The sequence below is a fragment of the Aphelocoma coerulescens genome, chromosome 3, assembly GCF_041296385.1.
Source record: "Aphelocoma coerulescens isolate FSJ_1873_10779 chromosome 3, UR_Acoe_1.0, whole genome shotgun sequence".
NCBI classification, from domain to species: Eukaryota; Metazoa; Chordata; class Aves; order Passeriformes; family Corvidae; genus Aphelocoma; species Aphelocoma coerulescens.
In genome coordinates, this window is record NC_091016.1 from 51,036,572 (window position 1) to 51,061,218 (window position 24,647).

At 42.9% G+C, this 24,647-nt stretch overlaps 1 protein-coding gene across 3 annotated transcripts; it reads left to right on the top strand.

Annotated features, from left to right (window-relative positions):
* Positions 1-97: 97 nt before the first annotated feature.
* TAF5L (TATA-box binding protein associated factor 5 like) lies at positions 98-18,925 on the top strand. 3 transcript variants are annotated; one of them, XM_069010252.1, is made up of 5 exons: positions 98-238; positions 4,310-4,454; positions 9,013-9,117; positions 11,024-11,748; positions 16,903-18,925. In XM_069010252.1, exons 2-5 carry the CDS (start codon positions 4,313-4,315, stop codon positions 17,698-17,700), a joined length of 1,770 nt encoding a protein of 589 aa, XP_068866353.1. In that variant the 5' UTR covers positions 98-238; positions 4,310-4,312; the 3' UTR covers positions 17,701-18,925. The 3 variants fall into 3 exon arrangements, with proteins under 3 accessions (XP_068866353.1, XP_068866355.1, XP_068866354.1); XM_069010254.1 differs by lacking the exon at positions 98-238 and adding an exon at positions 448-524; XM_069010253.1 differs by lacking the exon at positions 98-238 and adding an exon at positions 665-882.
* The last annotated feature ends 5,722 nt before the right edge of the window (positions 18,926-24,647 follow it).

Below are 24,647 nucleotides of genomic sequence, written 5' to 3' on the forward strand. Positions count from 1 at the left end.
GCGGTCCCGGCCCCGCTCCCGCCCGCCCCGGCGTGTGTCAGCCGGGCCATGGAGCGGCCGCCGCCGCCCGCCGGGCCCCGGGCAGCACCGGCCGCGCCACCGGCACCGGCCCGCAGGGGAGGCGGCAGCGGCGGCGCGCCCGCCGGCAGCTCCCGGCGCCGCTGGGCGCAGTGACAGCGCCCCCCGGCCGTGCCGGCCCCCGCCGCCTCCCGCAGCCTCCCGCCGCCTGCGATGCTCAGTGAGTATCGGGAACCGGCCCGGGGCCGCGGCCCGGGGCCCGCACGGGGGGGGCGCGGGGGGCGGGGCCGGTGGCGGGAGCGGGGCCTGGACGTCCCGCGGGCGGCCTCGTGGCGGAGGCCCGTAGGCCCGGCCCGGCCGGCGGCTCCCGGGAGGCCGGCGGGGGCACCTCGGGCACGGGCGCGGCCCTGGGGCAGCCCCGGCTGCGGACGGGGCCGGGCGCGTGCTCTGCGCCCGGAGGTCGCGGGGGGGGCCTCTGCTCGTGATATCCTTCTTTCCCTTGGAAAGTGCGTGGGTTTAATGAGCGTCTCCTTATCGCGCCATCTCTCTTCCCTTTTCTTTTTTTCCTCCTTTTTCTTTTTTTTTCTTTTTTTTTTCTTTCTTTTTTTTTTTTTTTTAAATATTGACAGGAGAAGGCTTTCACTTTCGCGTCCCTTCAGCGAGCGCCCTTCGGCCCGCGAAGCAGCAGCGGGACGGGCGTGGGGCCCCGCAGGACTCCCGGCCCCGGTGACCCCCGGCAGGGCCCAAACGCGAGCAGAGCCTGGTCCCGCGGCTCCGTTCGGCCCCGGAAGGGCTGGGTGGTGGAGCTGGGGCCGAGGTGGTGTGAAGTGGGCTGGAGGAAAGCGTGTCCCGCAGAGGACATCGGTGAAGCACTGTTTGGCACCGCCTTGGGGCGGCGGGGGGGTCGGGGGGAAACAATGTGGAATTGGCAAAGCGTCATTCGTGGGTGGTGAGCCAGATCTAGGTCCAAATGCAAATGGATTCATGCTGTTTTAAAATCACAGCTCTTCCCTCTCTGCCTCTTCACGTGAATGCCACTGCTCAGGCAAAAGCCTTCTCCATAGTTCCTGCTATCCTATTTTCCTATTTTTGCACCACCACCATGCTCTCTAGGTCTCCAAGTCAACTTGTCACGTTTACTTGCCTGTTTTTGTGAATTGCAGCTGCTGCATGTGTGATATCCCTTGGCTCTGAGTTCATGGTTATCTTCATATCAGTTTATCCTCATCTCGTTTTTTCTGAAGTTTTGTAAATCTCAGGTTATCCTAATGTCACAAAATCAAAAATTGGGACCTATCATTGTTGGTAGGCCCCAAATTTCACCTGTAGTGATAAAGGATAAAAGATCAGTTTTTTGCTGTCCGCAACTGAGGCCTGAGATGGAGTTCTTATTAGAGAATATTCAAAAATGCTTCTGTTTTATGCTTTTATTGGTTTGGGTGGTTTTTAAGATTGCTTATTCTTAGTTCTCTGATGCTCACAGGTCTTTCCTCAGTCTGTTGCAAGGAAGAGACTGCTGTCCCACTGTCAGAACTGGAATACAGAGTCTTTAAAAGCAGTGTTTCCAGTGCTAGTTTTTAAGCTCTTTTTAGTATGTCTATACTGGGATTATTTCAAGGCTGTGGAATCTGCCTAAACCTGTACCTGAAATGTAGCATAAGTGGGAAGTTAATTTCTTTGGCCCAATGCTTAGTTCACAACTAATTTCTGGCTTTTCTAGGAAGGAGGAACTTGCAATGTGTTATTACCCTCTGCTCTGTCTTTTTTTTTCAGTGGTTTTGATTCTTAAAAAAAAATTACCTTAACCTTTTTTTAGTGCTCCAGTTTGCAGCACTGCAGAAGATGCTGCACTGTAGCTCTGCAAACTCACAACGTCATCTTTCCTCTCTCTTTCCTTGTGTATTTTGCTTATCAGTAAAATTAGTTAATGGCATTAGTATTTATTGTTCTCTTTCGCTGTTTGAGAAGAATGAAACAGCTGGGAGTTCTGAACAATTGTTTCAAGCTTTATGCATTTCATGGACAGGGAACTATATGCTTCCAGTTCATTTCATATTTTGGAGTTAATCTTCAGTTATAAGAGCTAGAGTCTTAAAATTGATTGAAAGTTAAAAACAGCAGGCTTGTCCTTTCATACCTTTAAATTCTGCATCATTGATCTGTTGTGCATTGGCTTAGCTTGAACCCAGCTGAAGGCATTTTGGCAGGCCATCCTTATGTTTATTTTATGATATACTCTAATTTTGATAAAGGGCTCAATAAAGAATATTTGTAGGAATGTTGGTTTTGCTCTTGCAGTTTTTGTGAATGCTTTTCCTGCCTTGGTGACAGTATTCTTTGTAATGCTGAGTGTGAAGTATAAAGGCAAAAGTGAAGGAAGAAGCAAAGAGCTGAAATTAGAGTATGTGTGACAGTGTGTCTGATGCCAATGGGTGTTTCTTGGTGAAGACTATTCCCTTAAGGTAGTTCCTGTTGTGTTACCTGGCAGCAGGGAAAAAAAAATCTCCTTGAGATACTGCTGGTAACATCCCCTACTGTGACTGCAGGGGGGAATATATAGGGGAGCAAGAAACTGTACAGATTGCATAAATGCCTGTGGACCTGGGCAAATCACTTGCACATGAGTCCATGCTGCTGGCTGAAATGCAGAATGGTAACCATACATTGTGAAGCTTAGTTAAGTGTTTTTTAGGAGGGTGCTAAGTTGCTGATCCATCCTTGTGTCCACTCTTTGTTGTCTTCATTAGAGTTCTGTCTTTCCTACAGTTTTGTGCAGCAGAAGTGTTACATTTGAGACAGTGTAAGTCTTAGATATAATTTCTTTAATTGCAGGGAAGATGAAAAGGAAGTTTGCTTTTGGAGTGAAAAAAGGTGTGGTTGAAATCTGGAAATGCTTTGAAAACTCCCACCTGTTGATGCCCCTTCCCTACCCTCAGAAGTCACTTAACCTGTGGGAGCAAATGGGAATCTTTCTAAGGTTTCACCCAAGCATGTGGGTTTGCAGTTCCACATATCTGTTGAAAGTGAACTCTTGCTGAAACCTTGCATCCTCATCCACTTGTACCTAACTTCACAGAAGGGTTACTGTTCTAACAAGTGGAATAAGCACTAAAGTGTACATGGGTATTAGAAAAGACTCATTTGTTACAATATTTTTAAAGCTGTCCTTACAGTAGAAATAATGGTTCTTACAAATGGAGGAAGAGCATCCTTGTCTCTCTGAGAAGTTGCGTTTCATTAGATTTAGCTGTTCAAACCAGGAAGCACTTAACACTCAGGAAACATTCATGTCATTGGTAGTGGAGCTGTAAGGTGTTGAACTATCTCGAGGCAGGCTTTACCTGATATTGTTATAGGAAAAAAAAAACCCTGTGGCTTAGTTCTGCTTTATTTAAAGGCTTTTAGGTTATCTAAACTTTGTGTAAAATTGATGGCTATTGTGATGGGTTGGTGCAGTCAGCGACTATCCAAATAGCAAGGGAGCTATTGCATTCATCTTACTGAGGTTTCTTTATTACAAGCCAGGAGCTAAAAGGTAGCCTTGGGCTCGTTCTGATGTTGAGGTACTACCAAGTGGTGTTTGTGAGGATGGCTTCCTAAATGTATATTAAAAAACCTTCAAAGGATTATTTTTGTTTCAAACTTTTGTAGGAGGGAAGCCTGGATAGATCGAGGCAGGTGACAAAGACAGAAGGCTCTGCTTTTAAGTTCCCTCTTTTTTTCTTGGGGACCCATGTGAGTGACGTGCCAGAAGTCTGGCTCTAACCTTTAAGTTCAGCCAATAAGCTACTGCTTCTTGGACTCCCCATATAGATTTGCTATATAAAGCACTATGTTTCCAAAATTTCCTTCTTTGTATGTTAATTTCTCATTCCACTGAATCTTCTGGAGTTTTATTTTGTTGGTTGGTCAAGCAGAGGAACCAGAAAATGACTGAAGATTACTCAAACTGCTGCTGTAAAAAGACAAGGAGGAGAGACATTCCCTTTTTATGAGCTGTTTTTAACAAAAATGCTTCAGCTCACCATTGCACTTTTAGTCCAGAATCCTCAAAACTAGTTTTGATTCCTCTGTGAAATTAGTAGAATTAGGCAGCAAAATATCTTCAGGGGTCTACAAAATGTCTAGTTAGGCCATACCACCAAGAGGCAAATCCCTGAAGGTTCTGTTTCATACTTCAGCAACGAAAATATGGAGCTGTTTGATTTCTATTGGCATTATTGCAGCTACAGTCTAAGTTGATCTTAGCTTACCCTGTAAGAGCCTTATCACCTCTTTCTTTTCTTTTGAGGTCATGAAACGCGTACGCACAGAACAGATTCAGATGGCAGTGTCCTGCTACCTCAAGCGCCGTCAGTATGTGGACTCGGAAGGTCCCCTAAAACAAGGGCTGAGGCTGTGTCAGACTGCTGAAGAGATGGCAGCTAATCTCACAGGTAATCCTGTTGTATTTTCCATGACTGCTTCTTGGCAGAGTTGTAAGTATGTATGTTGGCAGCTATATGAATTTGTCTGCACATATGGACATTTCTTCTTTTGAAATAAATCTCTCACTGTTAAGTTGGCATGAATTATGAACTTTTGAAGAATGAAAATGTGGGTGAAAGTGTAACAAGGTGTCAGGGTAGTGGAAAATACATATGTTGTATACCAAATAACATGAGGTCTGGTGAGTAGTGGGGCTTTGGAATGGAGGTGAGAACAACCTAGATGAGGAAGGAAGTAGAAGCAGGAAATTCTGTTGTACCTTTGTGCTCCAGCAGAGTTATATCATGTGAAATTAAAGTGCTAAGGCTGTGTCTTTTTCTGGCCTAGTCAGCTTTGTAGTTGTGAAAAGCCTTCTCTGTCACTTGGGGGGAAAAAACCCAAAACCTTCAGTGGATGAGACAAGGCATGCAGGGAAATAAACTTTCTTTTCTTTCTTAGACATGTTTGAATCCTGCTGCACTGCTTGCTTTCCAAATTGTGTCTGTGACAGTCTTCATTGTAATTATTATTTTTGTTTTAACAAACTATGCTGTTGCTTGAGTGTGTACAAGTATTAGAAGGATGAAAGCTATGCAGACGTTATAGAGATTAAATTCACTTGTAAAAGTAATAGAAAATACTGGGCTGACCTTTTGGATAAAAAAGCAAGGAGAAATTTTTTTCTGTTAATGAAACTGCTTAGATTATGACAGTATCCCAGGCAAAGTGGAGTGGTGGAGATCTTAGTTACTTGTAATACAACTTGATTTGATAAAATATTAGTAGCTATATAACTGTGTTTGTGGCTAGATAAGACTGGATGCAGGAACAGCTTTTTCCACCTTTAGAGTATTTTACTGTAGTTAACAATCCAAAGATGAGTGACTTGTGGGTAAATGTCCAGGGAGACTCCCTCAGTGGCCTGGAGGAAACTGGACAATATTTCATTATTAGAAGTAACTGAATGTCTTATTAGTACTTTTAATTTCCTCACTTTTTTCAGCCTATCTATCAGAAGTTTATTGCAATCCCTGAAAAAGTACTGGGGAAGATGGTAAAAAAATGAAACCAAAGTAAAATGCTGAATTGTTTTTCAATGGGAGATTTTATGTGAGAAATGGGTAGAAAGGTCAGAATGTGCTCAGCATCTGATACCAGCCATATGAGGAGGTCCCAGAAGTGTCTTAAGTAGTGGAGATGGACTGGGTTACAAGCCGTTGCATGTGCGTGTGGCCTCATGCAGAAAAAAAATATTTCAGTAAAGAGTGTGAATGAGTGTGTGATTGGGTTTTGTCTTTTTTACTATCTTCCATCAAACGTTATTACTAAATTTCATATTAGTCCGTATCCTCTTGCCAGTGCACTTGTTTAGTGGATGGTGATTCAGAATTCAGTCATCAGTTTTCATTAGAACTGAAAATGGTCTGCTCTCGTGTGTTCAGCTTCTTACTACTTCTTGTCAAGCATGCTCGCAGTGAGCTGTCAATGAGCGTGCTGCAGTTCCATCAATGAGTGTTGGAAAAGCAAACCCGAGCTTGTTACTTAATCTGACAACAGGTGCTGAAAATACTTTCTGCTGCAGTCATCTCAGTTTTGTGAACTGAATAAAAACTGAGCAGATTGTAAAGCCTGCAAAGCTTTATTTTGGGGAAAATTATCAAAGTGTTTTTCTGGAGATGTTTTTGCTTTTTCCATAGAAAAGCTCACCTTGTTTTTTCTGTTCAGTGCTTTTGTTTGACTTTTAAATTAACTAGCCTGTGTGAATGGGAGACTTGGAGCAGATCTTGGAAGATGATCTGGTCCAACCTTTTCTCTGGGAGAGGGAGCCCAGATGAGATTATCTAGGATGCTGTCTGATTACATCTGCAGTAAAATACAGCACAGGGCTTCCTTGTGAAAGAATAATATCTGAGGACAGAATGACTGACTAAGGAACAGGTTCTTCTAATTCTGCCCATAGCACTGTTAGCACATATGACATACGACTATCTGAAATAATGTCAAATTGTACATCATCATGGTCACCTAAAAGAGGAATCAGTTGCTGTTATGCAACATTTACAGCAGCCCTGCATTTGTTAGCTGGAAGCAATTCTGCTGGTAGCCAACACACAAGACCAGGAGGGTACTGTCCATATCCCTGAGTTAGGAGTGAGTTCCTCTGAATTTCCTATCAGGTTGCATAGCTGGCCACACTTACTGGATATGAAGGAGCAGATATTTCCAGTAGATGTTCTTATGACCACTGGGGAAGGTAGAAAAGAAACTGTGGTAGGTTTATTAATGTACGAGGATATAGCAAGTGTTTTATTTCTACTGAGTGGAAAATGTGCATGAAATTTTACTGTTGTTTTGGAATCAGTTGACTTCTTGATCCTCTTTGCAATTCTCGTAAGTTTAAAGTTTTGGGAAGGCAAAGAATTAGAATTTGTTCCAACTGTCTGGTATGTAGGGTTCATTTACCATTTCCTGGATGGGAATGAGCTCTAGCATCATTGCGGAAAGAATAGGCCATAATGGTTGCCCAGTCAGACTGTTTCAGGACAGGTGGACAAAAATGATACTCCACTTTCTGAAGGACAAAGTACGCCTTAATTTTGGAATTAAGTTGCTTATGCAGAGAAAGTTGTGACGTGGAGGAAACATTCCATAAAACCCAGGCCACTGAGTTGTGCTTGCATAGCATGAGCAAGGTGGCAAGCCATTCCCATTCCTGCAGAAATGAGGCCACCAGATCTCTGTGAAGAGTTGACTGTTACATGTAATCCTGTTACAGCGTAAGAGACAGGCCCTCATATTTCTGTATTTCTTTGCTATTACAATGAGTTGTATGGGTGACATTGGAAACTGTCACTAAGTATTCTTGAGCTACTACATGTATATATGTGCAGTTTACTTTCTCATGCTGAACATTGATTATATTAAATTTTACATCCAAATAGCAGAGCTTTTTACTTCAGCTGTTGAGTAGTACCAGTATGTAAGCCTGGAGTTCTTACTGGAGAAACTTACTGAGTTTCTGAAGCAGCCAGGCTGTAGAAAGCTCAGTGTAGCTGTGCCTTTCAGCAAGTTATATTTGTTTATATCTAAACTTATTTAAGATGGTGTCATATTGGTGCTGGAATCTGGTTTTGGTTTTTTTTTTCCCAAGAAGGGATGATGAGCACAGCCCATCTCTCTGTTTCAAAAGCTGAACTCAGCTTGCCAAACTTACCTCCTGTATTTACATAAGCTGTAGGAAGGTAGACCTTTGTCTTACCAGAGAGAGAGAGGAGTGGGGGAAGAAGTAGTGACAGGCTGCCTGTGTACCATGTGCTGATCTCTTTCTAATTAGAGGCATTGAGATGAGCTGGAGGCTGGCCTATCTCTCTTTAGTGTGTGAACATTTGATAATGTTGTTTATAGACTTCCAGGGCTGTCAGACTGGTGCCTCTCTGCATGAGCCAAAAGCCCCCCCAGTGAATCAGCAGTAGAAAGGCAGAGGATGGAAAGTGATGCAGGGCAAGGGAGACTTAAATAAATTGAAGTGAAAGTAATAAAAATAGGGGGTTTGGAGGTGACAAGAGTTACAAATTGAAAAAAAATAATAGGAAAGGAAAATAGTGAAACTCCTTGCCCTCTTGTGCTCTATATAGAACAGCAGAATGTGTGTTTCTAATCACTTGTATTTCCACGTGCTTGGGGTATGTTGATGCATGTCTGTAAAGTTGCACAAAGTCCCCTGCGGATTCCAGGCCATTATCAGAAAAGCAAAGGTTTGGTGCCATAGCAGGAGAAGCCAGTCCTCTTTCTAAACAGTTCAGAACCACTTTTACCAGAGTCTGGTTCTGAAAAACAGTTTGACACAGTCTGAGAAGACTGTAACAACTGGGTTTGTGGTCAGTTGCCAGCTACCCCTTAACCTAAAATCCTCAGGGAGGAGGGCACATTTTAGTGAAAAACTGCTAAATGTTTGCTTAGAGATTCAGTGCTTTCTCCATCACCTCTGTGAGACTTTAATAAATGATAATGATTATAATTTATTGTGAATTATAGTGACTGGGATGAGAAATTTGAGAATCTGAAGTAGTGTGACTGTAGATTTGTTTATGATGGTTGGTAGGACTCACTGAAAAAGAAACTATATTTTGGGGAAAGTTGTGTATTGCTTTCTTTATCTTTTCTGAGTGTAAAGTTGTAAAACCACAGTTGTAAAACTTTGAAGGGGTCTGTGATGGTGTTACTCTGAATTTCTTGGGAACTTAAGGTTGCGTTTGAAAACTTCAAAATGAGTTCTGGGTGGAGCAGGTGAGTTGCTGAGATTTTTAGGATGGGTTTTGGCTCTCAGTGTATTTTCTCATTCATGATCTGTCTAGGTGGTTAATGCCACATTTAGATGCTTTGGACTACGTCATACCTGGATGGTTTGAAAGATGAAATGTCATCTGAGTGGCTGCATACTCTGGATTTTATGAGAAGCTTTGTTTTCAGACACACATGTAGAAATCCTTAAATCCCCATGTAATTTTTGCTTCTTTTATTTCACAGTTCAATCTGAGTCTGGTTGTGCCAACGTTGTGTCTGCAGCTCCCTGCCTGGCAGAGCCACAGCAATATGAAGTACAGTTTGGACGATTACGCAATTTTCTGACAGGTAAATATCAGGAAGCAGGGAAGTAGCAGCTGAGTTTTGGTTTTGTTATTTCAGTGAGTAAAGGGCCATATAATAAAAAGCAAAATCATGTCTCTAACAACCTTTTGATTTCTAGTTTTGAGATTTCGGTTAAAATAGAAATGTTTAATTTTTCTTTTTTTGGTTGTTGTCTGTGTGCTGAATAGCTTTGAATTTTGTAGATGGCTGACTGTCTTTTCTTGCTCAAGCATTTGGCCTTTGTAGATATTCTAGACAACAGCATATTTACACAGGACAGGAGTAACTTCACTAAGAAGTCTCTAGTTTAACCACCTGCTCAAAGTGGGGCAAGATGGGTGTTTGATCAGGTTGCTCATAGCCTTTTCCAGTCAGGTTTGGAAAATCAAAGACTCTGGAGATTGCTGTGCATCTCTGGGACCCTGCTGCAATTCAATGAGAATTTTCCTTGCAACAGCTTGCCTGAGCACCTCTGAGAAGAGGCTGTCTCCTTTTCCAGTATAATATCTTGCTGGGTACTGAATGCAAGCAGTTGAATACCCCCTTATTCTTCAGGCTAGGTGGACCCAGCCCTGTAACATCTTCGTATGTTCCTAGGGAACATTTTCTTTGTTCATGTTTCTGCCAACTTCCCTTCTCTTCCTTTTGTTCCCTACTGCAAAGTGAGGTCCTTCTTCTTGTTGCATTTTTGGACTAGTGCACCTGGAGAAAAAGGAGACCTGATGACTGCTTAGAGCTTTTACTACATTCAGACCACTGTTCTCACTGGCTTTGGCCCAGTTTCAGTGGGAGAGGAAGGAGAGTGATGCTTAAGTATTCCAATAGTATGTATACACTGCACACCACACATACTCTGTAGTTACTCCTATAGAAATGAGAGAGAGGCACAGTATGGACTAGGGAGAAGTCTGGAAGAGTGCTCAGCACAAAGGAAAAATAACCTAATGGAAAAGGAGAAAAGGGTCTATGCATTGATGAGTGGCAGGAGGGAAGAGAATGTTGAAAAGCAGCAATGCCTTTTGCATTTTGAGGATCAGCAGTGCCCATTTGTTTTCCAGTAATTTGGACCATTTGGTCCTGTGGTAATAACTCATTGTGGCCCTGTTTGTTGCCATGGTATTCTGCAGGGCTCCACTCCTCACAGTTCCCTGCAGCTGGCAAACAGCCCCAGAGAAGCTGGGGAGGGAGGGGTGGAGCTGTTGCACAGATCAGCCTCTGCAAGGTACAGCACAGCCTAATCGGGGTTTGTTACACTGTGTACTAGGAATTACTGCTGGGATTTGCCTTGGCAGAGAGAGAAAAGCATGTACATGAGCAGGCACAGAAATAATAAAACAAGAGCACTCCATATTGCAGTACATTTTGGAAACTGTAGCTTCCTTTCCCCTGAAGACAAATCAGTTCCATCCAAAGCACCACACGCACATTTTACTGATGCTGAGAGAAAAAAAGCCACCACAGCTCAGGCCTAGACAAGCTAGGTAAATAATTTTGACTTAAATCACTTAAATACTATTTTAAATATAATGAATAATTTTAAAGTTCATTTATCACAATAAACAAAGGGCATACTTTTTCTTTTGAAATAAATGGGGAAAATTCAACTATCATATATTTGATGAGGTGGTATATTATTAGCTGTCCCACACCTAAAAATGGTTTTGAAATCGCTGTATTTTATTTTGGCAAGGTATCTCACTGATGTGGCAATCTGTATTCAGGTCTGCAATACGTAGTGTACCTCCTTAAGGTGACAAAGAGGTTCACTTAGGTGCCAACAAAAGTCTCCTTTTGCTTGCTCTCTCATGTTGCTGTCAAGGCTTTTTCAGTAGTTGTCCTTGCTCTGTTTTATTCCCAGTAGAAAGTGGATTGAGAAGTCATTCCAAGTTTGTTGTTGTTTTTTATATAGATTCAGATTCTCAGCACAGCCATGAAGTGATGCCTCTTCTATATCCCCTCTTCGTCTACCTCCATTTGAACATGGTCCAGAATGGCCTAAAAAGCACAGTGGACAGTTTTTACAGCCGCTTCCATGGCATGTTCTTGCAGAATGCCAGCCAGAAGGATATCATTGAACAGTTGCAGACTACCATGACTATTCAAGATATCCTGTCCAACTTGAAGCTCCGGGCTTTTCTGGACAACAAGTATGTCATTCGCCTTCAAGAGGACAGCTACAACTACCTTCTTCGCTACCTCCAAAGTGACAACAACAACGCCCTGTGCAAAGTCCTGACCTTGCACATTCACCTGGATGTGCAGCCTGCCAAGAGGACTGACTACCAGCTCTATGCTGGTGGGAGCTCCTCACGCAACGAGAGCAATGGCCTGGAGCCCAGCGACATGCCGGCTTCCATTCTGCAGAATGAGGCAGCGCTGGATTTACTGCAGGACAGCATTAAACGTGTCAAGGACGGGCCCCCTTCCTTAACCACCATCTGTTTCTATGCCTTCTATAACACGGAGCAGTTGCTGAACACTGCAGAGATTTCACCAAATAGCAAGCTGCTCGCTGCTGGGTTCGATAATTCATGTGTGAAGCTGTGGAGCCTGCGCTCCAGGAAATTGAAATCTGAGCCCCACCTTGTTGATGTGTCCCGCATCCGTTTGGCTTGTGACATCCTGGATGAGGAGGTCTGGATACCCTTTTTTTTCTCCCTTTCTCCCCCTTCTGCTGACCTGTTTTGAACATGAATTGTTGAGGATCTAGTAATGTCTTGGGGAACTGTGAGGCTGTTCGACAACTTGTGTGCCTTGATGGTCAGATTTTATAACCTGCTTTCCTCCTTGTCCTTCCCTGCAGTGGTTGTAAATGCTGCATTGAGGTGCAGTGAGTTTGTGCTCGGGTCATAGTTTGTTAGTCCTAGGTGCTGGTCCCCCTTCCTTCAGCTGTCCTTGAACAGATGCCAGATGCCTTCAACAGGCAGCCCAGTAAGGACAGGTGACTAGAGTAGGCTCCCTTCCCTGAGGAATATGAAGCCTTCTTCAGGATGGGAAGATGAAACAAGGCGATACGGGCAGTAAAACGCGGTGCCAAATGAAAACTAGAAGGAAAGTCAGCTCAGAATAACCAGGCATAAGGGTGGAGAGAAAGGCAGAGACACAGGAAGAGGAAAATACAGACAAAGTAAGGAAACAGCTTAAGAAGTCTGATCAGATGCCTACATGCAAAACTGTATTTCAGGCATCACCTTCATTTACCAGAGGTAAAGAGTTACGGAAAAATTATGCAAAATGTCTCTTAAGGAATCTGAAGTGTAGAAACTTCAGAGGCTTTCTACTCTGGAGTGGTGGAGACAAGGACAGGGATGTGTGTACCTTCAGTTCACATGCAAGGCTAGATGGCATCTTCTACATGACCTTTATTTTTCTTGGTTTGTTTGGGGTTTTTTTTGTTTTGTTTTTTTTTTTGCTTTCTAGTCACGCCCTTCCTCCCCTCTCCACCCAACTGCCCAAGTAGCAACTTATATCTGGTTAGAGATCAAAATTTGTGACTCTTTCATTGTTTAATCACTCTTCTCCTAAAAAAAACCCAAACTGATTTGTTCTTGTTTTGCAGGAGAGACATAGTTTTTTCCACTGTTTTTTCTTCTAAAAAATACTTAGTGGCAAGGTTCTACTTATTTTGGAAGAGTGCTGAGAGCTTGGTGTAATAAGGGATCTGTGATTAGGGGTTGCTTTGTTAAACAGCTTGAGAAAAGAGGCAGGCATCAAGGTGAGACAGCACAGCAGCATGTTCACTGCTTCCCAGGTTAACCCTTTTTGCAGAGTGAGCAGGTAAGTGGGTCAAACTAGCCCAAAATGGAGCTGTGGACTTGATTTCATTATAAACTGCACAAGTTCATAGGGCATGTGACTCTGTATTGCCCATCATGGAAGCCCAGTGTCAGTAACCTGCAACAGAGAATTTGTTTAGTAAATCAGCAGGTCACCTTCTTTGGTTCTAGACTCTGGAAAAGTGAGATATTGCCAGGTTATCAGGAGCGTGTATATTAGGTTTCTCTGGCATGTAGTCATAGACTTGCATATTGTGCATGTATTAGGAGACAGCCATGGAATCCTGAATGCAAATGGCTTTGGTGACTATTTGATGTTTTGTGTACCCTGCAGTTTTCGTGCACAGGTCTAAAGCCAGAACTGATCAAAAACCAGCATAGATCAAAGTCCTCATTGCCCTGAATAATTTCCACCACTGACAAAACAGTGACCTGAGCAGGAGTTCAGTGTTGAAGGAGGATACCAATACCAGCCTGAACACACTGTTGGTTGTTACCAAATGCAAATGAGAGCCCCTTGAATACAAAGAAATAAGTTCACTTATCTGGGAGCCCTAAGTGGAAATACACAGATACCCACAGAGTTGCAGGTGGGAACAGACCAGCACTTGCTTTGGTACCATGGGAGAGGAAGCCAAAGATACCAAGACCAAACCAGACTACCTTGACTGGGCTGCAGCTCAGTTTGAGCAGGGGCTGTATTTCAGACTGTCACTGCAGTCTGAGCAGTAGCAATTCACATGGATAAAGCTGATAAAAACTTTGACAAAGAACAAAAAATTCTTAATATGCTTTGACATTACTTCTGTGAGTTCTGTAGAATAACTTGTGAGGATGTTAAAATTTGATTTGGTTGATTTCTGTATTGTATAATTAGTTTTGGATAATGTATTTAAATAGTAATGCATTAAATAAGTAGTCTTCAGCCTGGTTTTTGATTTTCTGCAAGGAAACAGATCCTTCTTTTTATGAAGTTATAAAGGTCTAAAATCATGCTAGTTTTAGTTGAGTTGTTCAGGGTGGCACTAAAGCTACTCTGTTGAGTTTATTAATTCTTCTTGTGAGGGGGTGTGTGAGTGTATATATATATATATATATATATATATATATATATATATATATATATATAAGATTGAGACTTAGAAAATGTGTTAGAACAACTTCTTTTTCGTAGTCCATGTGAAGCCTTTGTGTCACTAAGGTCAAAATCATCTTCCAGGTCTAGTTTTAGTGAATTTTGCTCAGTGTGATGCTGCAGTGTACTTCACTAGTGTAGTCTTGCTTATTGCAAATAAGAGAGGCTTACTATTTTGGGATACAGTAATTCTGTTTTCTTTATAGTAGCATCTCACAAATGCCACTTTATAGTCTCTCTTACTTTGGGTCCAGTATAAAAATGGAGTTCTGTAGCTGTACAAACGGATGTATTGTCTGTCTCTGCAATTTTGCCATGCTCATCGCTGGTACTCCATAAATTAACATCAGAAAATAGTGTTCTGTTCCAAGCCACAATAGTGCCAGCCTTTAAATCCTGTGAAGACTTAAGAATTGACCCCATTTAGCTCTGCTTCTAAGGTTCTGCTTTTAAGTGGCAGTGGTCCTTCGAGTGGTAATGAGTGGGGATGATGCTGACACCTGGTTTGATGGCAGATGGGAGGGAATTCTGGAAGGAGCACTAAGAAATGTCCTGCAAAGAGAGCCATCCTTCCTCATCGTTCCCTGCTAGGGCATCTCTGCTGTAGGCAAAGAGATCTTCCCTTTTGACATCTTAAGAGCACTGCAAGATGAGAGAAATGATGACAACCAGGAAAACCTGTTACTGGTTAGAAAAAAAAAAAGGAGAGCAATGTGAGACTTTGTTTTGTTTTTCTTTGAGGCTATCATTGTTGCTTTTTGAGGCTTGGTGGCTGCACTTGCAGCTGCCTCCTTAATCTGGTCAGCAGACTAACTTGGATAGGGAGGAAACTGAAAAATGTAGTGACTCAGAAGCATTATAGATACACTGTTTTCAGTAAGCTGTGAGAGGAGCATGCAGTTGTGCTAAATGGGTGTCAAACAAGTCAAAGATAAGATTTACTCCCTGTGACCATACGGGAGTGTAGGTTTCAATGCTGCAGAAGGCATTGTCAAATCTGCTGGTACTGTAAAACAAGGAAGGCAGAGGAGGTCCTTGCAGACAGCCTATGTAGCCTTGTATTTGAATGCATGAAGTTGAGTACCTGGACTTGCAAAATTTGCAGAAATTGTAGTACAATACAGGTAGCTTGAATGGGCTTCCACTGGTAACTTGTCAGGAATCTTATGGTCATAATTAAATAGCATAAAATGCTGCAGGTATCAGCCATTCCCCTTTAATGTGGTAACACAGCCTAGAGATGCTGTGGATTCCAGTAAGCCATGCTCTATCTGAGGCAGAAAAGCAATTTGAATAAGAATGGGGTTTTGCATGCCAGAGCCTGCAGTTTCTCTCTGCCTCACCTCCACAGCAGAGATGAAGTTGGCTTCCAGCCGCATCATAAACCTCCCATGGGCACTGACTACTCTGAAGAGAAGCAGCACTGCTAAATATGGCTGGCTGCCTACCACATAACACACTGTTGAGATGGAGAAAGGCAAGGAGATAGCCAAGTCAGAGTTTGCTCACCTCCAGCCTGAAATTTGAAACCACTGGAGGAGAAGCACTTTCAGGGCTGTTGCTAAGTCTGAAGCCAAACTGTCTGTAGGCCCTGAGGTCAGGGGGGTGGAAGATACAGAGCTGCTTACAACACACCAACTTCTGCTGGTCTGACTTCGGCTGATTGGCAACAGTCCAGCAGCCCTGGGGAACTGGGTTTCCTCTCCGGGCAGGAAGTGCTCCTTCTGCAGGAAATGGGCCAGTTCAAGATGATAAATGTTAAAGGGGCTGCTCACAAACAAAAGGATGTTGTGTTGAATTCGATGTGCAGAAATTGTCTGTGAATGGGTGTTACTGATTCAGTACTGAGGAAGAGTGTCTGCCTGACAGCCCTGAGGAAAGGTGGTCTTAAGTTACTACACAAGTGCACCCCAAGCCAGGGTTATCTTGCACTGTCAGTGAGACCCCATCTTGTCAGGCAAGGACACTTCTGAGATCTGTTGAAATCTGTGCAGTCTGTATTTCAAGTGTCAAGGGCTGCTACCTGAGTAGGCTTTTAGAGACTCTTACCTTCCATTGGGAGATTGCTTTAGCACAGCTCACTGAATAGTCTTTAAACACAAAAGCCTTTACTTGTTGACCATCTGCCCTGGTACTTGAATTGGAGAATAACAGGATAGAAAGGTTTCCAGTTCCATCATTTTTGTGATTATTCATCTTCTCCTATGCCAAAATAGATACATTGACCTAAATAAGCTGCATACATTTGCTGTTCTTGAAGGGTGAGGATGTGAAAAGCATCCTGATGGAGCTTGCAGGGAGAAATAGATGTTAGAGCCTTGCTGGGTTTATGTGTGGGGTTAAGAAAGAATGTTAAGCAGACAGCTTGTCAAATATGCTTTGTCTTTCCATCTGCCTTTTGTTTTAGACATCTGTGATTGTTTCCCTCTACTGTGAGATTCACTTCCAACAATGACCACACGAAAAGAGTAGATGCCAAGATCTGTTTTCAACATCTTAGCCAAGTGTTTTTAGTACAGTGTGGATAGGGGCTATGCATATTTTTTTAGCAAAAGGAAAAATGTCATTAAATATTTTTTCCTCTCTTTGCCTGCAGTCTCAGGTTAAGATGCCTTCTGGATTGAGCATAAGGCTACCAAAAATAATGATAATACCTTTATAGAAAGTCTTATCTCACCATCTCTTTCCGTATTCACTTAGAGCAAATGCACCAGCAATGTTTATGTCTCAGAGTTGCACAAAATGTGCCACATCTAAAGTAAATAATCTAAGTCCTTCTGTATTAACACCCTCCCATTTTCCTTGTGGAGATTCTTATATTTGTTGAATGGATAAACATGCTTTCCTTCCTTGTTTCTTTCTCTTCTTCATGACCAGGAGGAAGAGGATGACAACGCAGGCACAGAAATGAAGATTCTGAGAGGACACTGTGGACCTGTGTATAGCACGAGGTTTCTTTCAGACAGTTCAGGACTCTTATCTTGTTCTGAGGACATGTCCATCAGATACTGGGACCTCGGAAGTTTTACAAACACTGTGTTGTACCAAGGACATGCCTATCCTGTCTGGGATTTGGATATTAGCCCCTGCAGCCTGTATTTTGCCAGCGGTTCCCACGATCGCACTGCAAGGCTCTGGTCGTTTGATCGGACGTACCCGCTGCGAATATACGCAGGCCATTTGGCAGACGTGGACTGTGTCAAGTTCCACCCCAATTCCAACTACTTAGCAACAGGCTCCACAGACAAAACCGTGCGCCTGTGGAGCACTCAGCAGGGCAACTCCGTGCGGCTTTTCACCGGCCACCGGGGCCCTGTGCTGGCGCTCGCGTTTTCTCCCAACGGGAAGTACCTGGCATCGGCAGGTGAAGACCAGCGGCTGAAGCTGTGGGACTTGGCATCAGGAACTCTTTACAAAGAACTGAGGGGGCACACAGACAACATAACCAGCCTTACTTTTAGCCCTGACAGTAGTTTAATTGCTTCAGCGTCGATGGACAATTCAGTTCGGGTCTGGGACATTCGGAACACTTACTGCAACGCCCCTGCGGATGGGTCTTCCAGTGAACTGGTTGGTGTATATACTGGACAGATGAATAATGTACTGAGCGTACAGTTTATGGCCTGTAATCTTCTTCTAGTGACTGGAATTGCACAAGAAAATCAGGAACATTAATTTTGCTTTTTGTCTTAGGGAAGTGGGTGGGTGTCTTGAATGCCAGAGTCCATTGCAAGCTGAGATTACTGACTGTGAAACACTTTTCTTCCTCTGCCCCCTTGAAAGGCATGTTCAGAGTGATGCAAATGCTTTAAGATGTCACAAAAATGCCTGTACTGTTGAACAGAATAAGGAAAAAAAGGAGGAGTGATGAAAATACATATACGTTCTAATTTTGTACTTGTAGGAATGGAAAAAAGGGGAGTAAATCCAGTAGCTTGGGGAAACTGAAAGCCTGGCCCAGATAAGTGAAACTGCCAACCAGATAAGCTGCTGATCTGCACTTAGATATCCTTCATTGATTGATGGGCACATCTTACCTACTGTTAATTCGGCTTGAGTGTGTGGAGAACTACTGGCTCAGTGGTTTTTGTTTTGTTTTGCTTTTGTTTTCCTGGTATTGCAGAGGACCAGCATTTTTAAGACCCTTTTATTAAAAGAACATTACGTATTTCCTACAGTGATAGTGGTCCTAAATATTTCAGCTCCCTATAGCACTTCTGGAATATTTTGGGCTAAATAAGTAGAAAATACCCTTGTTCTTTTTTAGTAAGGGGATGGAAATCTGACCTCAGTTGGGGCCCATCTCTGCATTGTTGTTTGGGTTTGGTTCCTGGTACTAGCTGTGATTATGTGTATTTATGTTCCATTAATTAGGAAATTTTCTGACTCTGGTTGCACTGTGTTTTTAGGATGGGAGGACAGTGGGGACAGATTGGTGGCTTTAGGGTAATGAGCAACTTGCCCTGTCTGGAGGGAGGGCACCGTAGAACAGAAGCGGCTAAGTTTGGACTCCTGATGGAAACAGGACATGTCAACCCACCACTGCACCTCACAGAAATGTTTCCGTAAATGGAAGTTGGCAGTCTAGGGAGAGGGGGATGAGAAGAGACATACAAAGTGACATGGGAAAAAAATAGTATTACTAAATTATTGTGTGTACACAGAGGCAGCTCTGCCAGTGTTGGATTTTTCTCAAATGTTGCAATACCGGTTTCATGAACACTTTGTGAGATAAATCATCAGCATTTACAAGGATCTGCGGAAAAAGCACGTTCTAGTTTGTCATTTGGAGAGATTAAATATTTCTGCTTTCTGGAAAGAGTTATTTTGTATTTTGTTTTCTATTAAAAGCATTTAGTTTAAAAAGAAAAATAAAAATTATTTGGTCCCTTTCTGGGAAGTTTGTTCTGACTTGTATGAGAAGAAGAGGGCAGCAGCTTCCCCTACACTGCTTGAGCCAGACCCCGCTTGGCACTTGGAGGCTGAATCTGGTGGTCTCGCTCACTTGGTGCTGTTTTGATGTCCCCCTGCTTGCTTTCCACAGAGCTGATGTGACGCATCACAGAGCGGAATATTGATACAGCTTTGTAGGTCAGCTAAAATGTATGTGGAGAATCTAGGTACCCCCTGAGGTTGATATTAGACACCAGAAGGCCTCATTCTGTAGCACTATATGACCTTTACTTTGTGGTTTGATCTTTTAAAATGCCTCCTTCAAGCAAATGTCTTCTAGACAGGCTGTGGGTATTAAATGATAATTCCCTTCAGCTTCCCTTAGCCCTTCTGGATTTTCATGATAAAATTCTCTTGAGAACATCTAAACAATCTAGTAAGAGTTCAGACAACAACTCACAGTTGCCTTTTTATTTTATTGTGTATTTAGATGATAGTAAACTACAAAAAGCCTTTCACCAGGAAAGTGTTTGACCTTTCTGACATGTGCTGCAGCTCAGTGCTGGGTGTACCAGAAACCCCTCTGTACACTTGGAGTTGAATGGCACTGCTGCTCTTCTGATGGCTGCATGTCAGAAGTGTGAAGCAGCTTAACAATCCCAGATGAGGATTGGGCATGTTGAAGAAAAATGTATGGAAGATGGTTGTGTTGCTGATGCTTTGTGCTGTGCAAGTCTCTAGAGAGACCTCCTTCCGCTCTGTTGAGCCAATACCACACACCAGACCAAACACATGGTGTTCTTCATCCTGCAGTAACCTGTCTAGTTGTTTTGAGTGGTTTTGTTCGCTTCTGTAGAATTTAGCCCAAAGGTTTCATTGAAATGACTGTTTTGGCTGAAGGCCTGTGTGAATACATAGGAAGGATATGGCTCACCAGTGCTCACTGGAACTCATTTTGCTGTTTGTTGCCATATGTCCTGAGCCGTGTTTAGATTTAGAGCAGCTGGAGTTCTGGTCCTGAAGTAGAGCAAACAGCAACCAAAAGGGGAGGGGAGGAAGGGAAGGGGAGGAGGGAGGGGTAAAGGGTAGGGGGTGGAAATAAGAATGAGATGGGCAGAGAACGAAGTTTCCCATTAACATCTTACTTCTACAGCAGAATTAGGCTTTTTATTACTTGGGTTGCTCTGAAGTATTTTGCATATAGAAGTGACAAGAGTAAAGAGACTTCAGAAGCAAATCCTGTTATGTGCACATAGGCTAAAAGATGTAAAACTCATTCCTGAATTGTTGGAAAAACAAGGACTAATTATGTGCTTCAAACCTATAAACTACTATGTACTGTGTGGAGAGTTTTTGGTGCTCTTTGAAGGAAGCTAGGAAATAATATAGACTATAAAAAAATGTCTGCAGTTGATTGCCAGACTGAATTTTAAGGCAGAATTGGGAGGAAAGTATGAGTGGATGGAAGGAATACCATTAAGTCTAGCAAAATTTGGACTGTAGTCTCTATTAGCTACCTAGTTCAGAAATAACTATACTTGCACAGACCACTTTCTATTTTAAATATATATCAAAAACCACAAAAGGATTTAAGTTGACATAGTTAAGCACTCAAATGTTAATAAACATCATAGCAGGATCTTGCAGTTTGTGTGTCCATATGTAACATAGTTTTCAGTTGCATAACTGGGTCTTCCTTCCCCTGCAAAACTTTTTACTTCATGTGCCTCCTGCACGATGCACAGGGCACCAGCTACTGCATGGTACCAGCCAGTGGCTGTCAGGAGATACTCAGAAAAAGAGGACAGATGAACAGTGGTCCTTTCATGGTTTACACAATCCTGTCTTCTCACAGTTATGGTTTGCTGGGGTTTGGGGTCTGTTATAGTAGACCTCCAGCACTGCAGGCTGTGTGTCTTTAATAGCAGCTGATGCATTTAGTTTCATCTAAAATAGTCTCATCTCTTTTATTAATCAGCTATATACTTGTAGCTTCCACAGTTTTCTGCAGCAAGAAGTTCTACACCTTGATTTTATGAGGGGGGAAAATATTTCCTTGGTTTTGACATTTTTTATCTGATAATTTTGTTCTGTTCCCTAACCTCTTGAATTGATAAGACAATGAAGAGCAAAACACCTTTCCAGGGTGTCAGGTAGTCCAGGCCACAGCAGGTATAGACAAAGCTAAGGTAAAAAGCCCGTGTTTAGTCACTGAATATTGATGAAAGGAAAGGGTATTTGCTCTAATAAATTGCTACACCCATTCACAGATCTACGCTAAAGTTGTCCTCCTCACTTTTAACACAGGTGTCTCCCAAGCAGTTTGCTGCCACACTGTTCAGTCTAAATGTCTTAATTCCTCAAATGGTAAAGTTCATCCTATTCCTCCCCATTCTGATCACTTTGTGACAAGACTGTCTCTTACAAGTGTTTTTAAGTCTAAAAACATTTTACAGAATGGTATTTCCATTAACAAGTCCTTGGGGTTTGCCAAGAAAAATAAAAAGGACTTCAAGCCATGTTGCTAACCTTGTTTCAACACTTGCTGCCTTTTGTTAGACCTCTGGGCTCTGGGTTCTTCAACAAAGTCCTGAAATGGCCTTTGTTCTAAGTGGTGTCTAGTTGCTTACAGTGAGCCAGGCTCTAAAACTGTACCATTACAAGACACTGATGTGACAGTTAAATTAACTGCCTGGATGTCCCTTGCCAAAGACTATCCTGGCATGCTCCACATCAGCTACGGGGTGTTTTTAAAATGTCCTGGACAGGAGCCCAAACTGACTGACATAACAATGTTCACCATGTTCAGCATACTTCAAGTATAAAATACTGATAAAAATTTTCCTCTGGACTGGTAATCTTTTTTAACAATTTTAAACCTCTGTCTGGCTTTCTGTTTCAAGGACGCTTCTATACAACAGCACTGAGCAGCAGGTGAACAGAGAAGGTATTACATTCTAAGGGCACAGTTTAAGACAAAGTGTTATCTCTGGTGTGTTATATTGAAGAAACAGTCTCTTGGGACAGGGAAGTTGTTGAACAAGGCAGCTGTAGAAGTTCTTTCTATAACTTGATATTACAAGTGTTAACTTGCATTAGGCTGAGGGTTAGGGGAGGAAGGAGGCAATTTCAGAAGCCTGCTTTTATCAGTAGTCCTGCTTTCCTACCTAGTCCAGATCTCTGCAGCTCCTTTTAGGATAAAATTGTCTTCTCTTTGCCCAGGTTTGTGATCTTCAGTGAAGTTGTGGTCTTCTGTTTATGGCAAGCCTGATAACAACAATATTTTAGGATATACAGATGGGGGATCAGCTAAGAACAGGGCTTTATGGTGTTTGGTGCTGTACAAGCATATCAGCACACAGGCAGTGCTCCTCTGACACTCTGCCTGAGAACAGGAGGAAGTAACTCCATCCTAATCCCTCTACCGGGCTGTCAAAGGGAGGAGGTATGCTGTGATTGCTATCCCAGCTCTGGAGAATGGGATGGGAGGCAGCTCAGGAGCTATGAGTGTCAGGGCACAAGACCAGGATAATGACGGTATCCAGTTCTATTTCTTTGCTATCACTTCTTTCCCCCACCGAGTAGTGATGCTTCTGTTCATAGTGCTGCACATCATGCATCAACACTTGCTCCAGCAGCCCTGGTAGGGCAGCAGAGGGGCTGGTCAGGCAGCTTCTTGAAATGATCACCCTGCATTCCTCGTAAATGGCCTGTAAATATCAAGCCTGGGGTTTGGGCTGGAGTGTTTCTTGTTTGTTGTTTTTTTGTTTGTTCGATTTTTATTTGCCTTTTGTTGTTTTTTGTTTGTTTGTTTTTCCTGTGGCATAAAATTATTTAACAGAAGTAGGCTGTAGCAGACTGAATTGCCTGTTTCCTGAAAGAAACCTTTGATTGTGGAATATTCTTTGGGATATTTAGGGATATCTTGAACCCCCTGCCCCTAATTTGGAAGGTGCCAGATCAAACTCCATTTTTACATTTAGACAAGTGGGCTACCTAGACAGCAGTGAGTGCTGTAGTTCTATTCAGAGACACAGCAACACTCCCGCTGAAATATCCAAAGGCTGGATTGCACATGAGTCTTGGGAAGTTCCTGGAAGTGACAAGGTAGCTGAATACTAAGGAGAGAAAGGCTGCTAGATAACAAACCACTCCTGCCAGAAGGTGTTTCTTCTTCTCTGGACAGCAGCAGCAGTAGTACCTGTGCTCTCTGATGTCTGCCTTTAGGCCAGCCCTGCACTGGCTTTGCAACATCTTTGTAGTTCATGGAGAGGGATGGGGCAAATAAAGGCAGAAACTGCTGTGTGCTGCTGCAGTGATAAACTGGGGTCATGCTGTAAAACAACTCCAGACGAACTAGCGCCAACTGCATGTGGAGAATGGCCAGTTGTCTGGCATCCAGAAAGCACAGCAAAACTCATGTACTGACAACTTGCCCTTTAGAACTAGCACAGATCCTTCCGGAGCTGCATGTACTTCAACACCAGAAATCTGCCAACCCTAAACATTCGCTGCCGGGGACTGGACTTCTGAGTGCACATGTGACTTTGTAGTATTTTAGGTTAACACATCACAGCTTCAGCCCATTACTGGAGTTGAAGCAAGGCATGTTTGCACAGCTTTTTCCTTTTTTTCTTTTTTTTTCTTTTTTTTTTTTTTAATTGGTGAGTAGCTTAGCTGGAGACATGTGCAGGACTGCTGTTGCTTTTTGCCATTTTTGCTTAAGGCAATAGGAGAGCAATCTGCATGTGATTAACAGACTGGAAAAGAATAGCCAGAATTTTAGGCACTCTCTTCCCTCCTGGCAGCTCCACTCCAGTAGTGCAAATATTTCATGACCATTTAGGATGACTGTATAACCATCTGTGAGTTTGCAGGTGGTTGTATTTTTATGTATTCTTTTTTAACCCAGAAAAAAAGGCTAAACCAAACTGGAGTGTAAAGCTCTGCTGCATCTAAACTTTCTGATGCCTTTGCTAGGCAGATCTCCTTGCCCTGGAGGAGGTGGGGAGTGCTTGGCTTTCTCTTTTGTTTTTAAAATTATTTATCCATAATTCTCACTTCTCTGAAGTCTCTCAAGAGAAAACACAAATGCTGAGAACCTGCCTTTCTGAAGCACGGTTTGTGTCTCCATGGATTGTTTTATTGCATAGAGAGATCACACACCTCAGTGACATCTACATGCAGTGATGCCAGAGCCCCAACCTGCACACCTCACTGCTCGGGTGCACCTGGCAGTGGGAACTGTATGCTTCATTCAGGTTTAATTTCACAATGGAAATGTTTCATTTTCCTTTAAATGGCACTTTGAAAGAACACGTATTATGGGATTTCAATGCTCTGTTGCTTTTGTACTGCTTGCTTCACTCCATGCAAAGACTTTTGTCCTGAAGTGCCTGTTTTTTTTCTCCCTGAAGATGGAGACAGGCTACAAAACTATTTCAATATCATGCAATAACTGAATAGAAATTTAACGTTTGCAGTTTAATCTACAACATCTAACCCCACCAGCTTTCATACACCCAGTCAGATAATCTGGGGACAGTACAGGTTTGGCAGGACAGCCTGCAGCACCTGAAGCTTCACTGCAAGACATAAACTCTCATCTCTGCAAACTTTCCTGGGTGTGCCCTTCTTGCGGTGCTTTCACCTCCCCTGTATTCACCTGATTTCCCCTCTGCACCTTCCAGGGCAGGGGGCAGAGCTGCAGCAGTTTGGCAAGACCCTGG

Bases quoted from the DNA above. Each gene is read 5' to 3' on its own strand.
- TAF5L (XM_069010252.1), top strand. From the start codon at position 4,313: ATGAAACGCGTACGCACAGAACAGATTCAGATGGCAGTGTCCTGCTAC. The intron at 9,118-11,023 runs GTAAATATCAGG...TTTTTTATATAG, and splicing joins ATTACGCAATTTTCTGACAG to ATTCAGATTCTCAGCACAGC. The intron at 11,749-16,902 runs GTCTGGATACCC...CTTCATGACCAG, and splicing joins GTGACATCCTGGATGAGGAG to GAGGAAGAGGATGACAACGC.